Source organism: Rhinopithecus roxellana, chromosome 3 (genome assembly GCF_007565055.1).
Source record: "Rhinopithecus roxellana isolate Shanxi Qingling chromosome 3, ASM756505v1, whole genome shotgun sequence".
NCBI classification, from domain to species: Eukaryota; Metazoa; Chordata; class Mammalia; order Primates; family Cercopithecidae; genus Rhinopithecus; species Rhinopithecus roxellana.
In genome coordinates this window covers 148041478-148067434 of record NC_044551.1, presented here as the reverse complement: position 1 = coordinate 148067434, position 25957 = coordinate 148041478, and the positions used below count along the sequence as shown (strand labels likewise).

Sequence of the window (25957 nt, the reverse complement as noted above, 5' to 3'; positions counted from 1 at the left end):
AGACAAAAACAAGCAATGGGGAAAGGATTCCCTATTTAATAAAAGGTGCTGGGAGAACTGGCTAGCCATATCCAGAAAATTAATACTGGATCCCTTTCCTTAAACCTTATACAAAAATTAACTCAAGATGGAATAAAAACTTAAATGTGGTTGGGCGTGGTGGCTCATGCCTGTAATCCCGGTACTTTGGGAGGTCGAGCCAGGTGGATCACCTGAGGTCAGAAGTTCCAGAAGAGCCTGGCCAACATGGTGAAACCCCGCCTCTACTAAAAACACAAACATTAGCCAGGTACAGTGGTGCACACCTGTAATCCCAGATACTTGGGAGGCTGAGGCAGGAGAATCACTTGAACTTAGGAGGTGGAGCTTGCAGTGAGCCGAGATCACACTACTGCACTCCAGCCTCCACGCTACTGCACTCCAGGCAACAGAGTGAGACTCCATCTCAAGAAAAAAAAAAAAAAAAAAACTGAAATGTAAAACCCAAAACTGTAAACACCCTAAAAGAAAATCTAGGCAATACCATTTAGGACACAGGCACAGGCAAAGATTTTATGATGAAAATGTCAAAAGCAACTACAACAAAACCAAAAATTGACAAATGGGATCTAATTAAATGAAAGAGCTTCTGCACAGCAAAAGAAACTATCATCAGAGTGAACAAGCAACCTACAGAGTGGGAGAAGATTTTTGCAATCTATCCATCTGAACAAGGTCTAATATCCAGAATTTAAAAGGAAATTAAACAAATTTACAAGAAAAAACAAACAAACAATGCCATTAAAAAGTGGGCAAAGGACATGGACAGACACTTCTCAAAAGAAGACATTTATGTGGCCAACAAACACGAAAAAAAGCTAATCAATGATGATTAGAGAAATGCAAAGCAAACCACAATGAAACACCATCTCATGCCAGGCAGAATGGCAATTATTAAAAAGTCAAGAAACAACAGATGCTGGCAAAGCTATGGAGAAATAGGAATGCTTTACACTGTTGGTGGAAATGCAAATTAGTTCAACTATTGTGGAAGACAATGTGGTGATTCTTCAACAATCTAGAGGCAGAAATACCATTTGACCCACCAATCCCATTACTGGGTATATACTCAAAAGAATATAAATCATTCTGTTATAAAGATCCGTGCACACATATGTTCATTGCAGCACTGTTCACAATAGCAAAGACACGGAATCAACCCAAATGCCCATCTATAATAGATGGATAAAGAAAATGTGGTACATATACTCCATGAAATACTACGCAGTCATAAAAAGGAACAAGATCATGTCCTTGACAGGGATATGGCTGGAGCTAGAAGCCATTATCCTCAGCAAACTAACACAGGAACAGAAAACCAAACACTGCATGTTCTCACTTAATAAGTGGGAGCTGAAGATTGAGAACACATGGACATGGGGAAGGGAACAACATACACTGGGGTCTGTCAGGGGGCATGGGAGGAGGGAGAATATCAAGATAAATAGCTAATGCATACTGGGCTTAATACGTAGGTGATGGGTTGATACTGCAGCAAACCACCATGGCACATGTTTACCTATGTAACAAACCTGCATATCTTGTATATGAATCCTGGAACTTAAAATAAATAAAAATACACATTAAAAAAAAACCAATAGATTAAACTGATAGCAGTGTTAATGGGTTCTATACTAATGACTCTGGAAAACAGGAAGGATTAATTCATTCAAAACACATTTGAGGAGCACCTATTATGTATTAAACACTTGGAATATAAAAAGGTCCTGTCCTATCTTCCAGAAACTCAGGTTCCAATATCATTACATCTATATTTCTAATGTAAAAGACAAGGCAATCCTTCCCCTATGCTGATGATGTTTACTGAAGCTATTTGAAGTCTCTCCACTTAATTTATTCTTTTTTAATTTGAGATGGGGCCCCGCTGTGTTGCCCAGGCTGGAGTGCAGTGGCATGATTTCGGCTCACTGTAAGCTCGACCTCCTGGGTTCACACCATTCTCCTGCTTCAGCCTCCCGAGTAGCTGGGACTACAGGCACCTGCCACCATGCCCGGCTAACTTTTTGTATTTTTAGTAGAGATGGGGTTTCACTGTGTTAGCCAGGATGGTCTCGATCTCCTGACCTCGTGATCTGCCCACCTCAGCCTCCCAAACTGCTGGGATTACAGGCGTGAGCTACCACACCCAGCCTCTCCACTTAATTTCTTTAGATTTCTAGAAATTCAGAGTTGGAAGGGACTCCAGAAATAATCTATTCTTGTTCCCTAATTTCATAGATGACAGCCTGAACAGAATTTAAATTTTGATGTACTAGTTTATATTTATAAGATATTGTGTCAGGTCACATATTCTATGAAGCATGAATGTCAAATCTTCAGTGAAAATATGTAAATGAATGAGTTTCTGAAATTATGCATTTAAAAACCCATTATGAAAAATTTTCAAATGTATACAGGAGCAGAGACACTAATATAATGAACCACTGGGTACCGAGCACTAAATTTCAAAATTACCAACACTTAGCCCATCTTGTTTAATCTAATCTTTTACTCAGCTTCTGAATTATTTAAAAGTAAATTCCATACATTATTTCATCAATAAATACTTCGATTTGTATATGTAACAGATGAAGACTTTGAAAGAAAACATACAATAGTATCACATCTAAAAATGATATAAAACAAAAATTCCTCTAATTTCACCTGAAATACAGTATTCACATTTCCGTGGCTATTTCACGCATGTTGTTTTAGAGATGAATCAGAATTCAAGAAAGATGCACATATTTATCTAGCATCGCTTTTAAATCTCTCTTAATCTAAGGTATATGACTTCTAAATTGGAATTTGCTGAAATTTTGTTTTGTTTTTTGGGGGGGAGTATTTATTATTTGTATAAAAGTGTAAAGCAGATCTTCCATATTAACATTTGGATGGGAAAGGTCATAAATTCAGTAACGCAAAACAGCTGCAAGTTATGGAACTAATCCTTACTGATAGGTTTATAAAAGCTATATATAATTACATTCCCTGAATGATTTGAGTAACAATGTGTCTGATTTTTGTTTGTTTGTTTGAGGTGGAGTCTCACTCCATCGCCCAGGCTGGAGTACAATGGCGCAATCTCCGCTCATTACAACCTCTGCCTCCCACGTTCAGGCAATTCTCCTGCCTCAGCCTCCTGAGTAGCTGGGATTACAGGAGCGTGCCACCACGCCCGGCTAATTTTTATATTTTTAGTAGAGACAGGGTTTCACCGTGTTGTTCAGGCTGCTCTTGAACTCCCGACCTCGTGATCCGCCTGCCTCAGCCTCCCAAAGTGCTTGGATTACAGGCGTGAGCCACTACGCCCAGCCCAAGTCTGATATATTCTAAGATAAGTGGTTTTTACTTTTCTTTGATATTAGGGTTATATATTGTACTTGTTTTTACTCCATACTCTCCTGCCTGTAGTAATAAATTCTTAGTGTTCACTGGACATGTATCCTACGGCTAAACTCATTTTCTCTTCCTTCAAAGAGAAATGAAGTTGTTGTAAATATCATAATAACATCTTCCATGTTTAGGTCAGGTTTCTCATGTTAAGAGATTTAATACTGTTAGAATAAGAATTATTAATTTCCATACCATGCCCTGCCCTGTGTTCAGAAAAAAATTTGGTATGCTTTTTAAGGGGAACAGTGGTAATAGAAGTTAACTTGGCTGAACTGTAATTAAGTAATATTTGATATATGATTGACCAATGCATAATCTAAGATACCATAAAGCTTAAAAGCTATATTCTTCATTTCAGTACCACAATTCAACAGTAGCAACAAAATTTGAAATATAGCAATTCATAGTCACACATAGTCAAATTTGTGTGACTATGAACTGCTTTTTTAAATGCATAATTTCAGACTATGAACTGTTTTTTAAAAGACAGAATTTCAGAAACTCATTTATTTATACCTTTTCACTGAAGATGACAAAACTGCCTGAAAAGATGAATCTTTTAAAAACAAACTACATTTTTAAAATAAGCTATATTTTAAAAATCATCTTATTTCCTACTGTGGTATATTTAATTATAATAAAAGCTAAAAATCATAATCATAAGGAAAAGTGGATAGATGTTCAGTGAACTCTCAGCTCTGAAATGAGTGAACTCACAGCCAGTGGAACTACTTACCACAAAGGAGGAGGAAGGGACGACGAAAGGCCCAAGGCTTTCTTTACCACAACCTCTTTAATCCTTCAATCTCTTGCAGATTTGTGTGCATGTTTCCTTTGTTTTTTTTAGGTGACCTGGGTTTTTTGCCACAAATAATTGCTAGTTCATTAATAACTATAATTAGCATCTGATCCAGTGGATTTGTCACCGTGGGGAATTTTACTGTAATACTAACAACTAACATTATGAGTACCGCCTGCCAGTTAGGACAAACTGGCACATATTTGCTTAAGCCAATTAAAAAATATTTTGCAATAAAAAATCTCCAACTAAAAATTAATAACAATCTCTTTTTAAAAAGTAGCTCCTTTTAGTAATCTAGGAAAAGGAGAGATGAAAATGGTCTGTTATGAGTCCCTCAGAAGTAGCATAGAAATAGAAAGATCAAGCAGCAGGATGACATACCTTAAGGTTTAATTTAAGAATTAAAGCAACCTCATACCCAGAGGAGAATTGAATAAAGGAATAAGATGGGACGTGGCTAGGCAATGGAAGCACAAAATACTGTCACACTTTAATTTAAAAATGTTTTCAATTTAAGCAGACCCAGGCCAGTGATTTTTTCATTATTTTTACCACAGTTCCATGACTACTGACATTTTCATCAGAACAAATAAAGGATTTTTCCTAAATTTAAAATGACAAAATTATTTTTAATTTTGACTTACAATTTCTCCCTCTTCTAAACCCAAAGGAATTTGATCTTAGCTGGACTTGTCTCTTAGCCTGGGGCCCAAATATACCTTAACTTTATAAAGTGTTAAAAAAAAAAAATTTAAACATAGTTCTTCGCCAGGTGTGGTGGCTCACACCTGTAATCCCAGCACTTTGGGAGGCTGAGACGGGCAGATCACCTAAGGTTGGGAGTTCGAGACCAGCCTGACCAGCATGAAGAAACCCCATCTCTACTAAAAATACAAAATTAGCTGGGCGTGGTGGCTCATGCCTGTAGTCCCAGTTACTCAGGAGGCTGAGGCAGGAGAATTGCTTGAGCCTGGGGAGGCGGAGGTTGCGGTGAGCTGAGATCGCGCCATTGAACAGCCTGGGCAACAAGAGCAAAACTCTGTCTCAAAAAAAAATTAAGATAGTTCTTCTCCTATATTAGAAAAACTTTATCATATATTATCATTTTTTGAATGAGATCACATATTCATGAAACGTCTGGCATATAACTTAGTAAATGTACATATTCAACAAAGACATCCCTCAAAGCAATCTCTCCTTGCAGACCAATTTAAAAAAAGTTTAGCACTCTGCCGATATAAGAGATTGGAAAACAAAACTAAAATACCCTAGTGGCAATTAAAAGAGAGTGAGGAGGAGAACTGGTAGGGGGGTGGTTGGGGAGGATATATCTAAGATAAGACTAGTCAAGAGAAACTGAAATCCTAAATATAATGCAACTAGCTTCACTCACAATAGTTATTATTATATGCACAATTACCCTAATAATTCCAAATAGTGTTTTAGTAGATTTCAGATGGTGTGAATCAGATACTTCTTCATGAATTATGGTTTCTTTTTTTCTTATTATTGTTTTAAAACCAATAGAGTGACTTCCACACCAAAAAAAGGCCTGAGAAGAGTCTTCTCTGTTTCCCAATTGAGTTCCTACAACACAAACTGGGTCAGGGACTTATCCCTAACTCATGGAGAGTTGTAACTCCACTGGCTGCCAATTTTCGACAATGGCAAAAATCTGTAAGCCTACTTGCTAGCCAATTTTCCATATTCTTTTGATAAGGAATCTAACAGGACAAATGATAAAAACTGCAGAAGCTACATTTGCTTTGTGGCTTTTCTTTGTACCACTCTGGGTGCCCAAATTCAAGTGGATTACAAATGGGGTTGCTTCTTCCTATCCTTCAGCCTATAAATCCATGGGGAGCTCGGGGGCATGAGTACAGGGCTTCTTGGTCATGCTGCCAAACTTAATGTCATCTTTTTGCTGGTCATAGGAAATTCCATGCTAGCTACTGACATTCCATGCTAGCTTCACCCTGGCATCGTCATCAAGTGACAAAGTGATGATCCTTAATGCCAATTCAAGGAAAGCAAACGGCATAGAGTACAGATGATGAAAATCATCCTTCTACCTCTTGCTAAAGGAGAAAAGTAGTTCCGGTATCTAAATCTTAAGCTGTGCCACATATTGAAAGTAACTCTTTTAGGTTTTAAGTTATAATGGTACAGAGGAAAAAAGGTGGAAATGCGGAGTTTAGCAAATGTCAAATAATAGTGTTTATGTTCATAACCAGAGAAATAATAACAAATAAAGACAACTTGTATCTACAGATACTTCCAAACAGGCAAAACTATGTTACAAAAAGCAAAGCGCTTGGTATATTGTAATTACGTACTTTGAGGCAATTTTTCTTTATTTTCCCAGTCAACTATAAACTTTCTCAGGGCAGGAAGCTTGCCCATCTTGTTTACCACTATATCCATGGCTTCATATTCTGGTCTGAATAAACACATGTTGGATGAATAAAACACTTAATTGGCATATGTGTAGAAAGGAATTTGACCTAACCTCAAGAGAGCTTAGGACTTTCTCTTAGCTCTTGAGAGGCCACCTCTAAACCCTTGGAATTTCCCCAGTGATAAAAGTGTCTTTGTTATTCATGGTGGGCCCTTTGGGACCACACCTGATAATTTATGCCACTGAGGTGACTCATGACAGGCCCCCAGATAGCTTATGCTAAGGAGATAACTCAGGATAAGGCTGGCCAAGCTAGAAAGACCAACCATGTGATTAGAGGGTTGGGGCGCTGAGCCACTTAATATCAGACCTCTAGAGACAGGGGAGGGCTGAAGACTGAGTTCAACTATGTGGCTAGAGTTCAACCATGTGGCAACAGTTCAAACAATCAAGGCCTTATGATGAAGCCTCAATAAAAACTCTGGATGTCAAGGTTCAGTGAGCTTCCCTGGCTGGCAATACTCCATGCATATTGTCAGATTTTCATGCCAGTAGGGTAACCCAAAAGTTTCACATTTGGAACCCTCCCAGAATCTGCCCTAGGTGTATCTTCCTTTGGCTGGTTCTAATTTGTATCATTTTGTTAAAACTGTAATCCTAAACACAGTGCTTTTCTGAGTTCTCTGAGTTGTTCTAGAAAATTACTGAACTGGCAAGTGGTTTTGGGAAACCCGTAAAGTTACAGTTGGTGTCAGAAATCTTGGGCCAACTTAGTGTGGAGGACTGTGCCTTTAACCTTGAGTTTGGCTACCTCCAAGTGACATATAACAACAAATTAGGCCTTTTTGTTTGCTTGCTTCATGGATTGTTCTTGAAATTCCTTACTATTTCTCAGTGTGCCACTTTTGCATTTTGAAATGATCACTTTTCTTAATGAGCCTTCCTGTGCCGTCCAAAATTAAATTCCACTTAGGGTTTGTGATCCATAAGGATCAAATCTGTTATCTTTATGGTAGCTAAGTCAGAGCTCCCTCACTAATTTGCCACAAATGGGTCAGAGGTGTGCTGTGATACTGCCCCACATGAATCCCGAAGGCCAACTGGGGCCTGTGGTAGCTGGAGTTCCTGGACTTGGGTGCCTCTAACCTCCTTCAGCATTCTCTGTGTACCCTAGAACGCACTATAGGTATTGCCACTTTTCTACATGTACTCGGACACAAAAAGATTGGAAAACAAGTTAAGGAATCATTACTACAATTTTCCCATGACAGTGTGTCACCAGCATACTTCTCAATATCAGATCTGGTTACACATGCTACACTTAAGCCCTACATTGAACTACTGTTTCAGCAATACTCCAGTTCTTTCATACCCCAACCCTTCAGGTATACTAATCTCTCTGCTAGGAATGTCATTCTTCTACTCCAGCCACCTAGGCAAATTCATTCTTCCAGATTCAGTTCCAAGGTTACATATGTATATCTTCTCTAAGAGATCTTTGTCACCCAGGAGCACTTGGTGGATTTATCTCTAGTTCAGCACTTACTACATTAATGATTTTAATGATTTGTCTGTTACCCTCAGTAACCTGTGAGTTTCCTGACAACACGCTCTATGACTCACCTCCCTTTTTCACTCCTTTTATTTGGCCTTTTTCTTTGTTGTCTCCTAAAGCATGATGTTCCCTAGGATTCCATCTTCATTTGTCTCTTCTCACCCACAAGGTTTCCCTTCTGTTCCCCTACCTTAAACTATTACCCATAACCTGTGCAAATGCTTGTATTCTAATTAGTTGGCCCCAATTTTTCACTAAAATCCAGAATGGATTTTACCTTCTTACTGGACGTCTCCAACTTGGTGTTCCAAAAGCACCTCAGAGTAACATGTTCCAAACAAAATTTCAATGTCATTGTCCTTCCCTCCTCCTTATTTTCTATCTTGGTTACCTGGGTACCACTATCCAGATAATCATTCCAGTGGAAATCTCAGTTATCCATCTAAAAGTTACCAAATTATCCCTTTGTTCTCTTCCTATCCAATTAATCTTTCACACAACTTTATAAAACAAAGATCTGATCACTATCAATGACCTGCTCTAAAATCTTCAGAACTCCTTTCAAACTGTTTCACAATATGACTTTCAATCAGCAGCAACTTCTCTCTCCAACAAAACACATATTTTGTATACTAGCTATATCTAGCTATAGAATTTCTCAAAAGTATAATATGCATTTTATCTTTTCTCTTTCATCTGGCCATGCCCTGGGCTGAAATACACATCTCCTCTTCTTCCCTGTTGGTAAACTCAATCATTCTCCAGGAACCAACACAAATATCGCTATCCAAGTCCATACTGATAGGCACTCATTGCAGAATTACTTGCTGTCTTCTCTGTACTCCTATAACGAAGTTTTCTAGTTTTTTTCATTCACTAAACTGTGAGCTACTTTAGGAAGGGACTATGTTTTATTAACCTGTTACCTGTAATTCCTAGCATAGTGATTTAGTCATACTGTGTTCAATAAAGTTATCTTTTAAGTAAATGAAATTAAGCTATAATAAAGCCTTTCAGTCTGCATGTATGTTAGAATGCAAATATCTAGAGAATCTCACTGATATCTATCTATGAACAACATAAACATTAGGGATACGTGTTGTTATCTGCCTTACGGATTTCAGATATGAAAGCTCTTAGGTGTTGCAAATTTTTATTGGCTATATTCATGAATACATTGCAAAATGCAAGCCATAAGTAATACAGCTAGTATTCCACCATCTGAAAGTTAGACCATCTGTGTCTGGGTTTGTCAAATGCAAACCTTGCTTTAAACTCTTATTAGAATACTGTCAATTCTTCTGTTTTTTAAAAGGTACCATCCATAATCAACTACATGGCTAACATAAGTTAAAATTCTTTTTGAAATAAAATCTAAAGGGTTGAAATATTTCTATTTCACTACAATTTTCTTATATAATTCCTTGAAACAGGAATCTTAATTCATTTTTACAAAAGAATTTTACTGAAATAGAACCCTCATTAATTTGAACTCTAATTGAGAATTTAAGAAAACTAAGCATGGAATGAAGGATGGACTAAGTTTGCACCATCTAGGAAGGAAAAGACCTATCATGGAGCAAGTATGATTTTACAGGACATATAAATGCATTTCATTAATTAAATAATTTTAAGAAGTTTACCACATATGGTATACACATACAAAGATTGATTTAGCATATAATTATAAAGGGAAGCAAAAAGATATGGAAGAAAAGGAATGGAATTTGGAAGCACAAACCCCGGACTCAAGTATTAGGTGTACTATTGATAGTTTCATTTTAGTTATACTTTGGATTTTAGTTTATATTTAACGTAGCTCACATTTATAACAACCCATATATAAAATAATTTAAGCAAAGAAGTATAAAGAACAAATTAAAACAAAAACAAAAAGCCAACGTCCCTCCCTCTTCGAGCATCATGAGTAAAACTTTAAAAATCTGAATGACAATCCCAAGTATACCCCTCCCAGATTGCATTCCTCTTTGCTTCCAGCATTAGAGGTACCCAGAATTTGCATTTGGTGTTTGCCAGTTGCAAGTATGGTTTTATTTGTTTTATTGTTTATTTATATTTTTGAGACGGAGTCTTGCTCTGTCCCCCAGGCTGGAGTGTAGTGGTGCAATCTCGGCTCACTGCAAGCTCCACTTCTTGGGTTCACACCATTCTCCTGACTCAGCCTCCCAAGTAGCTGGGATTATAGGCACCTGCCACCACGCCCAGCTAATTTTTTGTATTTTTAGTAGAGACAGGGCTTCACCATGTCAGCCAGAATGGTCTCAATCTTCTGACCTCGAGATCTGCCCGCCTTGGCCTCCCAAAGTGCTGGGATTACAGGCGTGAGCCACCACACCCGGCCACAAGTATGGTTTTAAACATTTTCCACATATGTATGCATCAATCCATTAAATAATTCTACATACTTTTATACTTTCTACAAATAGCTTCCTACTGTATGTATTCTTTTGTAATGTTCCTATTTATTTGACAGGTCTCACTCAGTCACCCAGGCTGGAGTGCAGTGGTGCCATCCTGGCTCTTGACAACCTCAGCCTCCTAGGCTCAAGGGATCCTCCCACCTCAACCTCCCGAGTAGCTGGAACCACAGGTGCGTGCCACCATGCCCTGCTAATTTTTGTATTTTTTGTAGAGATGGGGCTTTGCCATGTTGACCAGGCTGGTCTGGAAGTCCTGGGCTCAAGCAATCTGCCTGCCTCAGCCTCCCAAAGTGCTGGGATTACAAGTGTGAGCCACTGTGCCCAGCCTGTAACGTTTCTTACTATTGTTTCTGAGATTTGTCTAACAGGTATTTCCAGTTCATTAATTTTAACAATTGGCACAGTATTCCATTGTATTTGCATGCCACAATTTATGTATCAGATATTCTAGTGATAGATGTAGTTTCCAATTTTCTTTCTTTCTTTCTTTTTTTCCTCTTACAATGTGTCAGTGAACATTCTTGCATGTTTTCATGTGTAGCCACATCGATTAGTGAGTCATGGAGAATACATTAATCAACTGGAGTGAATATTGCCAAATTGCTCTCTGAAATACCCACTAAGTATGCCTCCATTTTTTTTTTTTTTTTTTTTTTTTTTTTTTTTTTTGCAAACACACTGTTAAAACTAATTTTCAGAGAAGCCTACTTTTCACTTTAAAAAATTTTTAAATAAGCTTCCTGTTTTTTTTTTACAAAACCCAACAACCCTCATATGCAACCATTCAATAATTGTAATAAGCACACATATTTTAGATTTGATTTAAGCTAGGTTAATACAATCAATGGTATGAAAATATGATTGGTGGAAAAACCTTTGATTGGTTGGTAACTGGATGAAGTGAAAACCAACTAAACAATGGTTTCACCAAAGGTACTGTCTCTCTGATACACCTGTGAGCAGACCTGGTGAAATATTAGGCAAGTAAATTTTCAGTTGGAGTAAAGGATAGCTTGATCATTTCAAAATACAAATGGATGGCCCTAAGATCAGGATTTAGGGAAAAGCCATAGATGTTGATTCAGGGTACCCTTCAGTTATTATTGCTAGACTTGGGAGCCTTATTCAATAACCAATTCCCTAGTCTTAAAGAAGAGAAGACAAAGAACAACATGAGAGATGGCTTAACCCGCTGATAATCTGGCTTCGGTTCATGGCGTGCTAATGTTTTCTTCAGCACAGAATAGGACACAAGAAGAGACATACTTGGATGCAAGATGTGCAAATTCCTGCTGAGTCTATTTTTCATAGCATTACTTCATTATTTTATAGGACATGTGAATTACTGTAACACTATCCTTGGTTGTATTAAAGAGGTATATAGGAAACAAAAGAAGTTTGTTATTAAGGAATGACATGTACCACTCACTGCTCCTTTTACATGATTTTAGGAATATAACTATTTGTAGTTTTTTCCTTAACTCGGTAAGACACTGAAGGTATTCAAGAAATTTAACTTTCTTTTCTCTTTTAAGTTCTGAGGAAGAGAAAAATTATGAAATCAATCCCAAATATTTTAGAGCAAAGAGATATTTACTTTTAGTATGAATTCTTTGCAATAAAAAAAAAGTTATAATCCCATAACAAGCTTTCAGGATTGGCATGCAGTAACTTCTGCCTGATTTAGATATGTCCAGTACAAAAATGGCCAACTTTGCTGGGCAGACTAAGCAATAATCCTTTCTGTACAATAAGGGTTTTTCAGTCCCCGATTCTGCAGATCCTGGTGCTTCCTGAGGACCTTATGTTTTTGTTTCACTGAGTCACTTTTCCTGCATAGTTCTAGTATCCAATTTGAGGGCTGGAGGAAGGGAAAGAAATGGAATAAATGACATCAATCCTATGTTATTACTGAACATAAAGGCCTTGGAACCTCTCTACCCTGTCAATCCCAATTTTGACTGAATCCTTCCTCCTATAGTCTATATCTAGGCCAAGATCCTCAAATCTGAATCTATTATCTGTTGCCAAATCACTATCCCACTTGTTCCAGGGCCATTGGACTAGATCTCAGGGTTTACAGCTACAGAATAGAATTCAAACATTTTCAGGATCATTATTTCATTTGATTTTCATTTAAAAAAAAGTGTTTAGGATAAGTATTATCTCCATTTCATAAATTAAAAAATGTAAGTTTATACAAGTCAAAGAATTGCTCAAAGTCACAATGATAATAAACACAGCTCAGTCAAGGGTGAAAACCAGGTCTTTGGGCTCCAGATTCAATGCATTTCACAAATGTCACTCTGTCTTTCTAAATGAGTTCTTAGCATTTTAAGGTGGAACTCTAAAAGTGTATTTCCACATAAACCCTCTGACTTGGATTACATGTTAAAGAACCATAGATAGTATACCTCCATTATGGTATTATGGCATTTGGGGATTGCCTTGGGAGCCTTTTTTTTTTTTTTTAAGATGAAGTTTCACTCTCATTGCTCAAGCTGGAGTGCAATGGTGCAATCTTGGCTCACTGCAACCTCCACCTCCGGGGTTTAAGCGATTCTCCTGTCTCAGCCTCCCAAGTAGCTGGGATTACAGGTGCGTGCCACCACCCCAGGCAAATTTTTTGTATTTTTAGTAGAACATGTTAGCCAAGCTGGTCTCTAACTCCTGACCTCAGGTGACCTGCCCACCTTGGCCTCCCAAAGTGTTGGGATTACAGGTGTGAGCCACCGCACCCGGCCACTTTGAGAGAACCTTGTAACCTAGGAAGGTCAGACTCTGATTTTTCCATAAAAACATAATCTTAAATAGTAAGTGAATAAATATAGTTTCTTACACAACTAGTTTGAGAAGAACAAAAAATGCAAAGGATAGTCAAGGTTTCATGTTGATGTTTACCAGTTAAAGCAGAACATACACTAAAATAGGTAACTTTAACTGTTTTATTCACTTTAATATTTTTGTGACCCAAATATACAAAGTAATTTAAAGCACAACAGATCAAAGTTTCACTCAATGTTTCTAATACCAGAGGTGAACAAGTTATTCTTATTTCACATTTATTCTTACACACAAAATTGTCTTTTTCCCCTATTCTTTTTTCATCCCTGCAAGAAGCATACATTTTAAGGACTGGTGTTTATGTGTTTGCAGGGCTTGATTTAAACTCATGACCTAATTATAATCCAGTAAAAAAAAAATTACGAAGTTAACTAGTTTGTTCACTGAAATACTACAGCAAGAACTAAAATGTTCTCTCGATGGAGCTATCTGTTGGCCAATGGCCAGTCTCTGGCAAGACTAAAACATGCTGTGTTTATAGATAATATCTATTATAGAGTTTAAAAAACTAAAGCCTTTCCTTATAATGATAATAATGTTTGTCAGGCATTATTTTTAAAAATCTCTATGTTCTGAATATATAATTCAAAGGATAGGAACAAATAGTGACTTTTTTAATTAGAAAAATATTTGGTGTGAAAAAGCAATTGCTCTTTGGGTTTCATTGTAAATATTTTGTTAACTGAAAAAATCTCATATACATAAGGAAAACAAATAACATTTACTAGAATAAATAAAAATTATAGATGGACTAGAAAGTCACCATATAAACTAAAAAATGTTTCACCTCTTTATTTTAACAAACTTACTCAAATTAACCCAGTGACATTATTTTCATTAATTCCAAATTCCATCTTAGGTTCATACACACATAGAATATCAGAGTTAACAGGAAACACGGAAATCTGTCTTGCTATCATTTCATAGTTGAAAAAAAAAAACCAAATGATTTGCTCAATATCACCCAACTAATTAGTAGTGGTGATCTAGAAAGACAGATATCAGATGGGTCAATAAAAAGGAATCTGGCTGAGCGTGGTGGTTCACTTGAGCCCAGGAGTTTGAGACCAGCCTGGGCAACATGGCAAAACCCCAGCTCTACCAACAAAAATTTAAAAATTAGTCAACAAATTAGCCATATCTACCAACAAAAATATAAAAATCAGGGTGTGGTGCCAGACAGCTGTAGTCCCAGCTACTAGGGAGGCTGACGTAGAAGGATGGCTTGAATCCAGGAAGCAGAGATTGCAGTGAGCCAAGATCGCACCACTATACTCCAACCTGAGCGACAGAGCCAGACCCAGAGAAAAGAAAAGAAAAAGAAAGAGAAAAGGAAGAGGAAGAGGAAAAGGACCCAAACAAATAAAAAGGAATCCTCATCATTCATATATGTGCTTTCCATTTCTATTTTAAAAGTATTGCTTTTCGGGTAATAGATGTGTTACATCTTGATTAAGAGAAAATGGAAGATATTTAAAAATATGTAAAAGAAAATTAAATATAAAACATCCATAATCTCATCATTCATAAAAGCTCTTAAAATCATGATGCAGTTTCTTCTACTCGTTCAGTTTCCCTGTATTTGAAAACAGTACAATTGTACAATTTTACAAAATTGAGATAATATACATAACATTTTGTATCCCTTTTTCCACCTTACATTATACCATATTTTATTAAAATATGTAATAAAATCTTAATAATTGTACAAAATTCCTTAAATTGTTTTTGTATACTTTTTGTAACCATCACTACTATCACTAGACATTTAGGTTTAAACCACCATGCACATAAATCTTTGTAATTCTAATTATTTCCTTAGAAGAAGAATCTAGACATGAGATTACCTGGTCAAAAGGTATACATATTTTGATGGCTTTTTATACAGATGGCCCAACTGCCATCCAGAATGATGTAATAATTTATACTTTTACCAGTGGAGCAGTGTATAATGCCTGCTTCATTGCATACCTCAGCAACAACAGATGTTGGTTTTTGTGATTTTTGCTAATGTTACAGGCAAGATGGTTCTTTAAATCTACATTTATTCATTACTACCACTGAACCTTTTTCACATATTATCATCTATATTTCCTCCTCTATGAATAATGTGTTTATATCATTTGTCCACTTTTAAAAATGTTTTATTGAAGTACAATATACATAAAGTACACATATCTTAAGTGCAAAGCTCAATGATTTTTTTCATAAACTGAATACGCCCATGTAACAGCTCCCAGATCAAAAGACAGAACATTATCTTGTTTTTCCTTATAAGCACTAATTCTCCTAGGAGTAAGCACTATTCTGATTTGTTATATCATAAATTAATTTTTCTGGTTTTTGTCCTTTTGTTCATTTTTATAGTAATAATTTGTTTTAAAAAGTTATCATTTATTATAAATTATAAAACATTTAAACATTACAGAAAAGTACCAAAACAATCAACAAGTCATTCTGAAACCATTCCATCTAAAGCAACTGTTAACCATGGTGAACATGACACTTCTGTACCCACTGACAGATATACAGAGAAACAGACAAATTATCCCTTAGAATGGGACTATAATCTTACTTTGAAGAAAAAGAAATGGAATTAAAACCAAAAAATAAAAAACCCTCCAAAACATCAGATAAATGTTTGGAGTATATACAAATCATTAAGAGGTCTGCATTTCATTAAAAACAAAAACAAAAGTGGTTTCAATTTTGCATATTACTGAGTGTTTTCCTACATTGAAAAAATAATTACCATGCATCCTGTCATCATTCCTCACCTTCTAGTTTTCATTTCTTATTTTCATCATTTATACTCAATCATATGACCACAATTTTTACAGCTACTGATTCTATTACTTTGAATCACCCTTTCCTTGGTTTCAACAATCAGCAGTATCCCCACTCTTTTTTCTTTAAAGTAGAATCCATAGTAATTTTCATGTTTCAGCATATCTGTGTACAGCCTTAATAGTAAGAAGAAAACACAGTTTGCTTGGGTCACACTTCATTTCCTTTATAAAGTTGCCCTAATGATATACATGTAATGAAAATGATAACAGGAAATATTTAGTTATTAGTACGTATCAGTTACTGTTATAAACATTTCATGTTTGTTAATCATTTAATACCAACAACAATCCTATGAGGTAGGTAGCATGATCATTTTACAGATGAAAACAATGGAGGCACTGGAAGGGGAACTGACTTGCCCAAAGTCTCTAATTTGTAAAGTGCAGAACTCTGATTTGAACACAGGTAGTCTGAATCAAGAGCCTGTGCTTCTCACCGCTACGTAATGCTTTGACGTTTGCAGCTAGGACACGACTGGAGGGAGGGACAGTAAAGGATGCCGCTAGCTTTACGGAGTGAAGGCCAGGAATGCTAGATGTTCGTGGTAATGAATAGGGCAGATCCTGACGATACAGACTGTATGTACCATGTCCCTCACAAAAGCTCTGTTTCCTACTATGAGAAAATGAAACGATTAACATTCAAATGTCTTGTTAAACATTCGTGAGGTGAAAACGTGCTTAAAATTACTTGATCCTAGAACATTTCACATAAAATACGAAGTTTTTCTTCCCTTTGGCAAGATTTTAACAGGTTCAGTTTTCCAGGAATGCAACTACTTTGGTGCAGAAAAACTGTTCAGTGTTTGGAAAATTATGTCACTGATGGCAATACCGCAACCCATAGCATTTGAGTTGCTGAACAACACACCTATATAAATCTGCACATATAGTTCCCACATTCATGAGTTCTATATATGAGTGCCACGCATCATTTAACTACTTCTAATGTAGTCATGGTCAAACAGTTACATATCATTGAAAATATTAGTTTATTATATGTTACTTTTATTTTTTCTATTCAACTAGGACAACATGTTGACTTTAAAATTATAGATGTACTCTATCATCTACGAACTTCATTTCAGGATCCAAAAAAGCTCCTAGATTTATTGCGATCTCACAGCATTATATGGGAGTTGTAATTCTTGAGGGGTTTTCCTTCTTTTCCTCTGATGTCTTCTGTCCACTTCTTTCCAAATTCAGACACATAATGAGGAAGATCAAACTCTGGTTGATTCATCTTCTTTTCTCAGTACTGTTTTGAGGGCTGGATGTGCTATTAGGAGCCATGCCATTCTGCAGCAGAATATTCAGTTTATTTCTACAGGTTCCATTTTTCAGAGTTCTAGCATTTTCTTTGTTTAAAGTTCTATTCCTGTCCTTATTTTATTGTTGCTGGTGAACTTCTGGTTGTCATTCTTTTTAGCAGTACTTGTTTGATCATTTTGTTAGCTTTTGGGGAGTGAGTGTTGTGGTCCTGCTTCACTCAGCCGTGTCAACTGGCGGTCGTTTTTTGCCCAACTTTAGATGGAGTGGTTTTCTTTCCTTTGAAGAGACCATCTCAATAAACATTTTCCTTAGTATAAAAGGGTGAGTCTGTCAATTACTTTGTGATGAATGAAAATTTACTACAAGCTTTTCTAATCTCAACTGCTTTCTTCTTATAGTTAATAAAGTAGAAGAGTCTACACTCAGGTCCATTATCACATATATCACTTTGGAGAATATTCGTTAACATTTACTGAGTAATGACAATGTGTCAGTCACTGTTCTAAGAGCTTTGCATATATTATTTCATTAATCTCATAACAATCCTATGAGGTAGACAGCATTCTCATAGGAAAAGGAGGTTTAAGAGTACCAATTTGCCCACAGTCACATAGCTATTAAGTGGCAAAGCAGGGGTTTGCACTCTGGACATCTGATATCAGAGCCTAAGTTATTATTTATTCACTACCTTACTGCCAACCAAGGTTTTAAGGACCTCCTGTTCCATTCAAGGTACTAACTGCTTCACTATTGATTTTTTGATTAACACTTTTGCTTTAGAGCCTACCACAAATGCTCAATAAATACTTATTACCTGAATAAACGAAAGACTTAACTGCTTATTTTCAATGCTTCCCCCTTCATATCTTTTAATGTGCCTTTTCCTTTTAGAAACAAGGACAAATTAAAATCGCAAATACCATTCTTATTCATTTCTGAGTGGTTAAGAGATAATCTCATTCTATGCTTAAAGAGAACACTGTAGCTTAAAACTTTTCACCTGTACTTTCTAAGCGAGGTGACCAGTGTTGAACGGAAATGCAGATAGCTTTTTTCAGTATTTCACTGCATAGCCCTGATAGCATACTTGCTTTGAAGGAGGAATTTTTTTCCATAATAACACACAAGAATTAGGCACTTCTTTCTCCCACTTTTGGCAGAAGCAGCTCTATGCTCCCAGGCAGTTCAGATGATCAGTTACATACCCTGTAGTACCCTGCCAGCCCTGAGAACCAGATCTACTGAAGCTACCTATGCCCATCAAAGCTTACTATTCTGTCTCTTAGTCTGTCAGATTTCTGACAACAAATTAACAAGAGGTCAAGCATATCAACAGATTATGTGTCTTAGGCAGCATGCTTGATTTACAGTGAAAGGTTAGTGGATATAATATGCTAACACAATAAAAAGTTGTGGCAGCTTCAAATACCATGATAAGTTGATGGTTTTTGCATTATTTTGTGACAGGTAGGTTCTAGCCTCACTTCACATCACATTCTATAAATAACATTACAGAATAATTTTAAAGACACCAACACATGTAAATAAATATACAAAAATAAGACAAGAAAAAAGTTATCTTGAACTTTTAAATAAAAACAGTCATGAGTTTTTAATAGTCTATGAAAAAATAGCGTGGTAGGAATAAAATGATTACGGAAACGAAAGTCTGTTAATGTAGACAACTTTTTGTGGCACAGTTCAGGTGTATGTACTGTGTCAATGTGGTGAAAAACCTTTGTATGTTACAGATATATAACAATACCAGAGAAAAACATACAGATGATAATTAAGTGTGGACAACAAGGGAAAAAAACTGAGAAGACAATGGTTTGAGTAAATTATTTAAAAAATTAAAAGGTCTTAGCTAAATTGGGCTTGTTCTTAGAGAAGAATCTGTTCAAAACTAAGAATCCACTTCAAGTATTTACATTTAATAAAAAAGATACAATGGCAACGTAAGAAAACTGAGCTGGTGTATTTTAAAAATAACTTACACTGATGACCGAAGAGGAAGTTGACAAGTTTAAACCTTCAAGATCAGCCATCAAACTTGGAGAAAGAGCTGGTGTGGGAAGTGCAATTGGAGTGGATACTGGGTTAACTGTAAGAAAAGGCCCAAATTAGTAAATGTGCATGAACATTTAATTCAAATTATTAAAAGCAACATTTTTATTTTGTTAGTAAATCTAATTAAATTACTTTGATTAATAAATGTATGACAATTCTATTTAACATCTTGATTTAGTCAAGTTATTATCAACTCATGGCAGTTGATTTAGTCAAGTTATTATCAACTCATGGCAGTTATTAGTCTTAGCTTTCAAAACATAATGGTAAATCCTATAACAAAATAAAGATATAAATATTTTGAGTAATAGTTTGTGAAAATTTTTTCACATAACATTATCACTAACATTTATCACCCAGTAATCTCCCTAAAAAGGTAAAGAAGCATTTTTTTTCCCCAGACTATCAAAAGAATAACAATCGCTTCCAAGAGAATGCTCCAGTGGAATTAGAAGTCTTGAAAGATGTTTAAATCCTATATCTATTTTATTCTCTACTCTAATTCGGGGTCCAGGCTACCTAATTCCCTTGTAATTATACTTTTTCAGCAAAAGCTATGTGCTAGATGGAAATGTTTGACTGATTCTAAAACTGCTATATACTTGAGAACTGATACTGTAAGTTTGGAAATCTAAAAATCCAAGTCTGATCATGTTACTTCCCTGCTTAAGACTCTTTGAAGGCTCGTAACTGCCTACAAGAAGTCCTCTACGGTCTGCCCCAGTCCTGTCTAACAGCACTTCCTGTGATAACAGAAATGTTCTACATCTAGTAAAGTGGCCACTAGCCACATATGTCTAACATCTTCTTGATATGTGGCTAGTATGACTAAATAAATGCATTTTAAATTTTGATTAATTTAAGTAATTACATGTGGCTTGTGGACACCATACTGGACTATTCAGGTCCAGCTTATCTCCAATTTCAGCAGTGTTATGCGCTAGTTCTATGGGATAATAGTTCCCAAGATCTTGTTCTATGTCTTGGAGCCTTTTATATTCTACTCTGTTTGCCTACTTCTCTGCCTTGCCCATCTTGCAACTTTGATCTGGCAAGCTACCCTTTAAAAGGAAAACACTCTCTGGCTCACCTGCAAACAGCTTATATGTGCCTTCTTTGTTCCACAGATATACTTGGACAAACTTCTATAACTGTACTTCTCATGTAATACAAATTTGTGTCTTTATATGTTTGTATTTCTGCTAGTCTGTGTGAACAGACAATAACATTAATTTTTGGTGCTTCTAAACCATTTGAATAAAATACATTAAAATGTGGTCAAGTTTTAGCTTCCAACAAGTTCTCACTCCAAAATACTATTCTAAAGGGAATAACATTTACTTAATTTGACATTATTTTTATTTTTGGAGATAGGGTCTTGCTCTGTTGCCCAGGCTGGAGTAAAGTGGTGCAATCCCTTCCTGGGCCCAAGCAATCTCAGCCTCCTAAGTATGTGCAAGCCACCAAACCCAGCATTTTTTTTTAAAGAGATAGGGTCTTCCCATGTTGCCCAGGCTGGTCTCTAACTCCTAGGCTCAGGCAATCCTCCTGCTTTGGCCTCCCAAACTGCTGGGATTACAGGTGTGTGCCATGACACCCAGCTGTGACAGTAATTTTCAAAGCATCTTTTTCTCATTTCAGTCTCACAACATCCAGTGAACAAGGCAGAACAAATATTAATCCATAAAGTTAACAACAAATATTTCTTCTGCAAGGTAGCAAGTGAGAGACAAAAAAGTTCAAGATCCTTAAGTAACAAAACCTAATTAAGAAAAACAGATACACATATCTGAAAAAAAAATTAAAAAGAAACAATACAGTCCGTAAATGATATGGCCAAAGAAGAAAAAATTCAAAGGAAACACTAAATAAAATCTCAACATATATAATTAAAAAAGCAGCCTGGAGGTTGGATGGGGAGGTAGTGGAGCTCTTGGTCTTCCCCATGCTCACTTAGTACGGCTGAAGCACAGCTTCAAACCCCCAGGCTTCCTTAGACCCACACTGAAAACCCCCGTAGAGTTAGTAAGTGTCACAGAGTCGGGGGAAAACAAGGATCACTGGAGATGGAGTGGAAGAGGAGGCTTCATGAATAGGAGAGAATGAAGTCCAATTTTTAAGTAAGGGTGGGATTTGAGTAAGAGGAAAGAAAGAAGCCAGTTAATTGTTGGATAACAGAATGCTATAAACAAAGGCTGGGAGGTGGGAAATTGAAAAACTAAGGGGACTGGACTTATCCTATTGACCACGGAGAACAGCCAAAAATCGATCAAACAGAGGAATGACAATGAATATGGCCCTGCAGGATGGTCAATCAGACGGCAGTACAATGTACAGACTGAAGGCAGGGTTGGGAGTATGGAAGAATTTACAATAGTTTAGGAATGAAGCGAGGCAATGGCAATATGAAGGCTTAGAAAGAGCATTTAATATTGAAGACACTGGAAACTGAGCCACAGGGAGACTAATATTGACAAGGTCATTAAAAAAGTGAATGGTAGAACCACTATAGAATTAGAAACTGCTTCTTCTAACTTGGATCATAATATGTTGCTTTCCCATGCAACAAGTAACTTTTCAGGTAAGTTCCAAATGCCTGTTTGTTCATTCCTTTGTACACCTGTCTACCCATCCACCCACCATCCATCCTTTCAAAATATTAGAATGCCCATGTAAGGAATAAAAAACTGAGTAAGAAACAGCCTCTGATTTCAATGGTGGTTTGGCTAAATACTACCAAGACACAAGAGAAGAAAATTCACACCACAAGCAAGTTCTGCTCTTTTTTTTTTTTTTAAAAAGGATGGGTTTTAATATCATTTCAGAAGATGTGTGCTCTGCTATTAAAGAGATGATTATGAATCTGTTTGCAGGTATGGCGAGATGAAAGTTGGTATTGAAAGCTTATCCTAAAGTGAATTCTGAGGCTAGTTGACCGTGCTGAAGTATTTCATTAGTAATGTGTAAAAACAAAGTGACTCTATAGGGTTTAAAAAAAAAATGTCCTAGCATACAAGTTAAAATGAAATATTGTGTCCACCTGTCAAATTAGAAAAGGTAATTTTAAAATACAAAATCTAGCATTGGTGAAGGTACAAGGAATATAGCACACTCATACTGATACTGTGTAAGCTGGTGCAAGCTTTCTGAAAGGCAATTTTATTTACTTATTTTTGAGAAGGAGTTTATCTGTCTCCCAGGCTGGAGTGGAGTGGCATAATCACAGCTCAGTGCAGCCTTGAATTTCTGGACTCAAGTGATCCTCCTGCCTCAGTCTCCTGAGTAGCTAGTATTACAGGTGTATGCCACCATGCCCCGCTTATTTTTCTATCTTTTTGTAGAGACAGGAGTCTCACTTTGTTGTCCAGGCTGGTATCGAACTCCCAGCTTCAAGCAATCCTCCTGTCTCAGCCTCCCATTTGGCTGGGATTACAGGCATGAGCCACCATGCCAAGCCTAGAAGTCAATTTTGGACAAACAAATTCTTCAAAGTATTTGTTCCAGCAATACTACTCCTGGAAATTTATCTTAAGGAAACCGTTACAGAGATATTGAAATATATATTTACAATGATGAATGTTACTTCACTAATTATGATAGCAAAAAAATGGAAACCAGCTAAATTCCCAACAACAGTAAATCTGTTAAACAGAATTTGTTATAACAGGATGAAGGACAACCATGTAGTTATAAAGAACGTAGGTTTTGGTTTTTTTTTGGAAACAGGGTCTTGCTCTGTCACTTAGGCTGGAGTGCGATGGCACAATCACAGTTCACCACAGCCTTGACCTCCTGGGCTTCAGCAATCCTCCTGCCTTGGCCTCCAAAGTGCTAGATTATAGACATGAGCCACCACACTGGCTAAGAACATGTACTTTAAACAGAGGAGAAAGCAAGTGATAAAACATCTTCTCAGTACAATCCAATTTGGAGGGGGGATTTGCATATGAAGAGAATCTAAACTGATATGTCGGAATGTTAACCTGGGGTGTTTGGATTACAAGTTAATTTTATTTTCTTCTTTTTGTTTTAAAAACTTTCTATAAAATATCTTCTTTTCTAAAAGTAGATCTAATATAATAATTATTCAATTATTCTTCTGATCAAAGCATTGCCTCAAGATTTAAGAATAAGAAAAACTGAATATATAATGGCTTAATATGTTGTTATTTAATATGTAATTTGCTGCATCATCTGTATCATTGGCATCATCAGCACCAGCATCGTTACTAACCCCAGTAATGCCTATCATGTGTCAGGCACAGTTCTAAATGCTTTTACATATATCAACTCATTTCATCCTTTGAGAATTAAATGACTCCCAAAAGTATTTGTACCATCTCAATTTTATAGACAAAGCAGCTAAAGCATGGAGAGGTTAAGTAAATTGCCCAAGATGACACAACTAGTGAGTAACAGAGCTGGGATTGAAACTCAGACAGCTTGCTCCACTGTCCTCTCAGCGACTCCACTCTACTGCCTTGACCACAATTCACTCGACAATGTGATATTACATATCATAAGGCTTATTTGAAGTATGATTATTGTTGGCTGACAGAGATTTTTTAAATACTTCACCGTCACTTGTACTAACAATGTAATGACATAGGTTTACATTTCCTATAAAAGAACACTAGAATATGATAACTGATTTATGATTGTCCTACTGAGAGCACATGGTATGGGGCCCTAAAATATATTGTAATTTCCAGGAATATAAAATATCCCTGAAACATAGAAAGCATATTGATATCTCTAAGTCTAACAAAAGACTGTTAGGTCATATATTATCCTAGAACAAATATTTTTCTCATGTATTGTTAACTGACTCCCATGAAAGAGAGTCATATAACTTAATGATCTAAAGAAACTGTAGAAGTTTTCCAGTCTTTAAAAAAAATTACAAATGAATAAAATGAGACACAAAGAAACTACTAAACTGATTAAAAGCATAGGACTAATTCCTGTGCTCATGATAACATCCCCTCAACAGATACAATAGGGGAAATAGTAAGAGAAATAACCAAATTACTTTGTAATAGAGTCAGTCTATTACTAGGGTTGCTGCCTTAGAGAGAGACAATCATTAATTCTGACAGTAGCAAGCTCTTTCCCTCCTCCACACCTTTATTCTGCCTAGTATACCCTCCCCTCATGCCTCCAACTGTTTGACTGATGCTTTTTTTCTTTTTTTGAGATGGAGCATCGCTCTGTCACCCAGGCTGGAGTGCAGTCGTGAGATCTTGGCTCACTGGAACCTCTGCCTCCCAGGTTTAAGCAATTCTCCTGCCACAGCCTCCCGAGTAACTGGGATTACAGGCGTGCGCCACGACACCTGCCGAATTTTTGTATTTTTAGTAGAGATGGGGTTTCACCATGTTGGCCAGGCTGGTATCGATCTCTTGGCCTCAGGTGATGTGCCCACCTAGGCTCCCCAAAGTGCTGGTATTGCAGGTGTAAGCCACCATGCTCAGCCAACTGACGCTTTCTTAAACTCAACTCAAAAGTTAAATTTTGATACTGCTAGGTGGATTAGGTACCTTGATACTAAACAGTATTTTGTGCATTTCTCCTCATTTCATCTATAATGAGGCAATCTAATTGCCAATTTATCTGTTTTTCCCATTACACTTTGAGCGTTCCTTGGGTATGGACAATATTGTATTCATTTAGAAATCTCCAGTATGTAGCAGATTATAAAGATCACAGCAAGTACTCAATTAACATTTCCTGAATGAAGAAATGAATAAATTCAGTACTTGCAGTCTTCCTGGTATGTACTGTGTATCTACCCAACAACCTGTGTGGATTATGATGTGCCTCTTAGATAAAACACAGGGAATGTGTCTGGCCTTCTTTCAAGATTAATCTAATTCTCACAGTTAAGAACTAAAGCCACTGGAGAGTGACATTGTAGTGTCTGAGCAACAAACTGCATGCCATGGGCAATGGAAAACTACTGTAGGCTAATAGGAGGCATATAATGAAGTTGGCACTCTGCTTGTCTTTAAGCTCAGATCATGGTTCTTCCACAAGGATTTTGTAGTTTTTAAATTTGGGGTTAATGAAAACCCTAAAGAGGGGTTTTCAGCTCCCTCTTTGTTTCTTCACTATACTATGAATCTCTATTTTCTCTCATACACAATAGTTACTTGTCCAGGTATCTGCGTCTCTGACTAGATTTTAGTTTTTGGAAGGGAATGACTAAATTCTATTTATCTATTACAGTACCTACCGAAGTACCGTGCACTTAGCAGACGATCCAGAAAACGTAGGCTGAACTGACTTGTT

General features: G+C 36.6%; 1 protein-coding gene across 3 annotated transcripts in view; it reads right to left on the bottom strand.

Annotated features, from left to right (window-relative positions):
- Window positions 1–25957, bottom strand: part of AP3B1 (adaptor related protein complex 3 subunit beta 1) — a 305763-nt gene that overhangs the window by 69039 nt on the left and 210767 nt on the right. Inside the window, exons 22-23 of one of the 3 annotated variants that reach the window (XM_010356682.2) lie at window positions 19594–19700; window positions 13566–17872 (exon numbers count right to left, since the gene is read on the bottom strand). In XM_010356682.2, the coding sequence (XP_010354984.1) occupies window positions 17810–17872; window positions 19594–19700 (170 nt within the window). In that variant the 3' untranslated portion in view covers window positions 13566–17809. Of the gene's footprint in view, window positions 1–13565; window positions 17904–19593; window positions 19701–25957 lie in introns of those variants that run through there. The other 2 variants (XM_030927327.1, XM_010356679.2) reach the window with 2 other exon arrangements.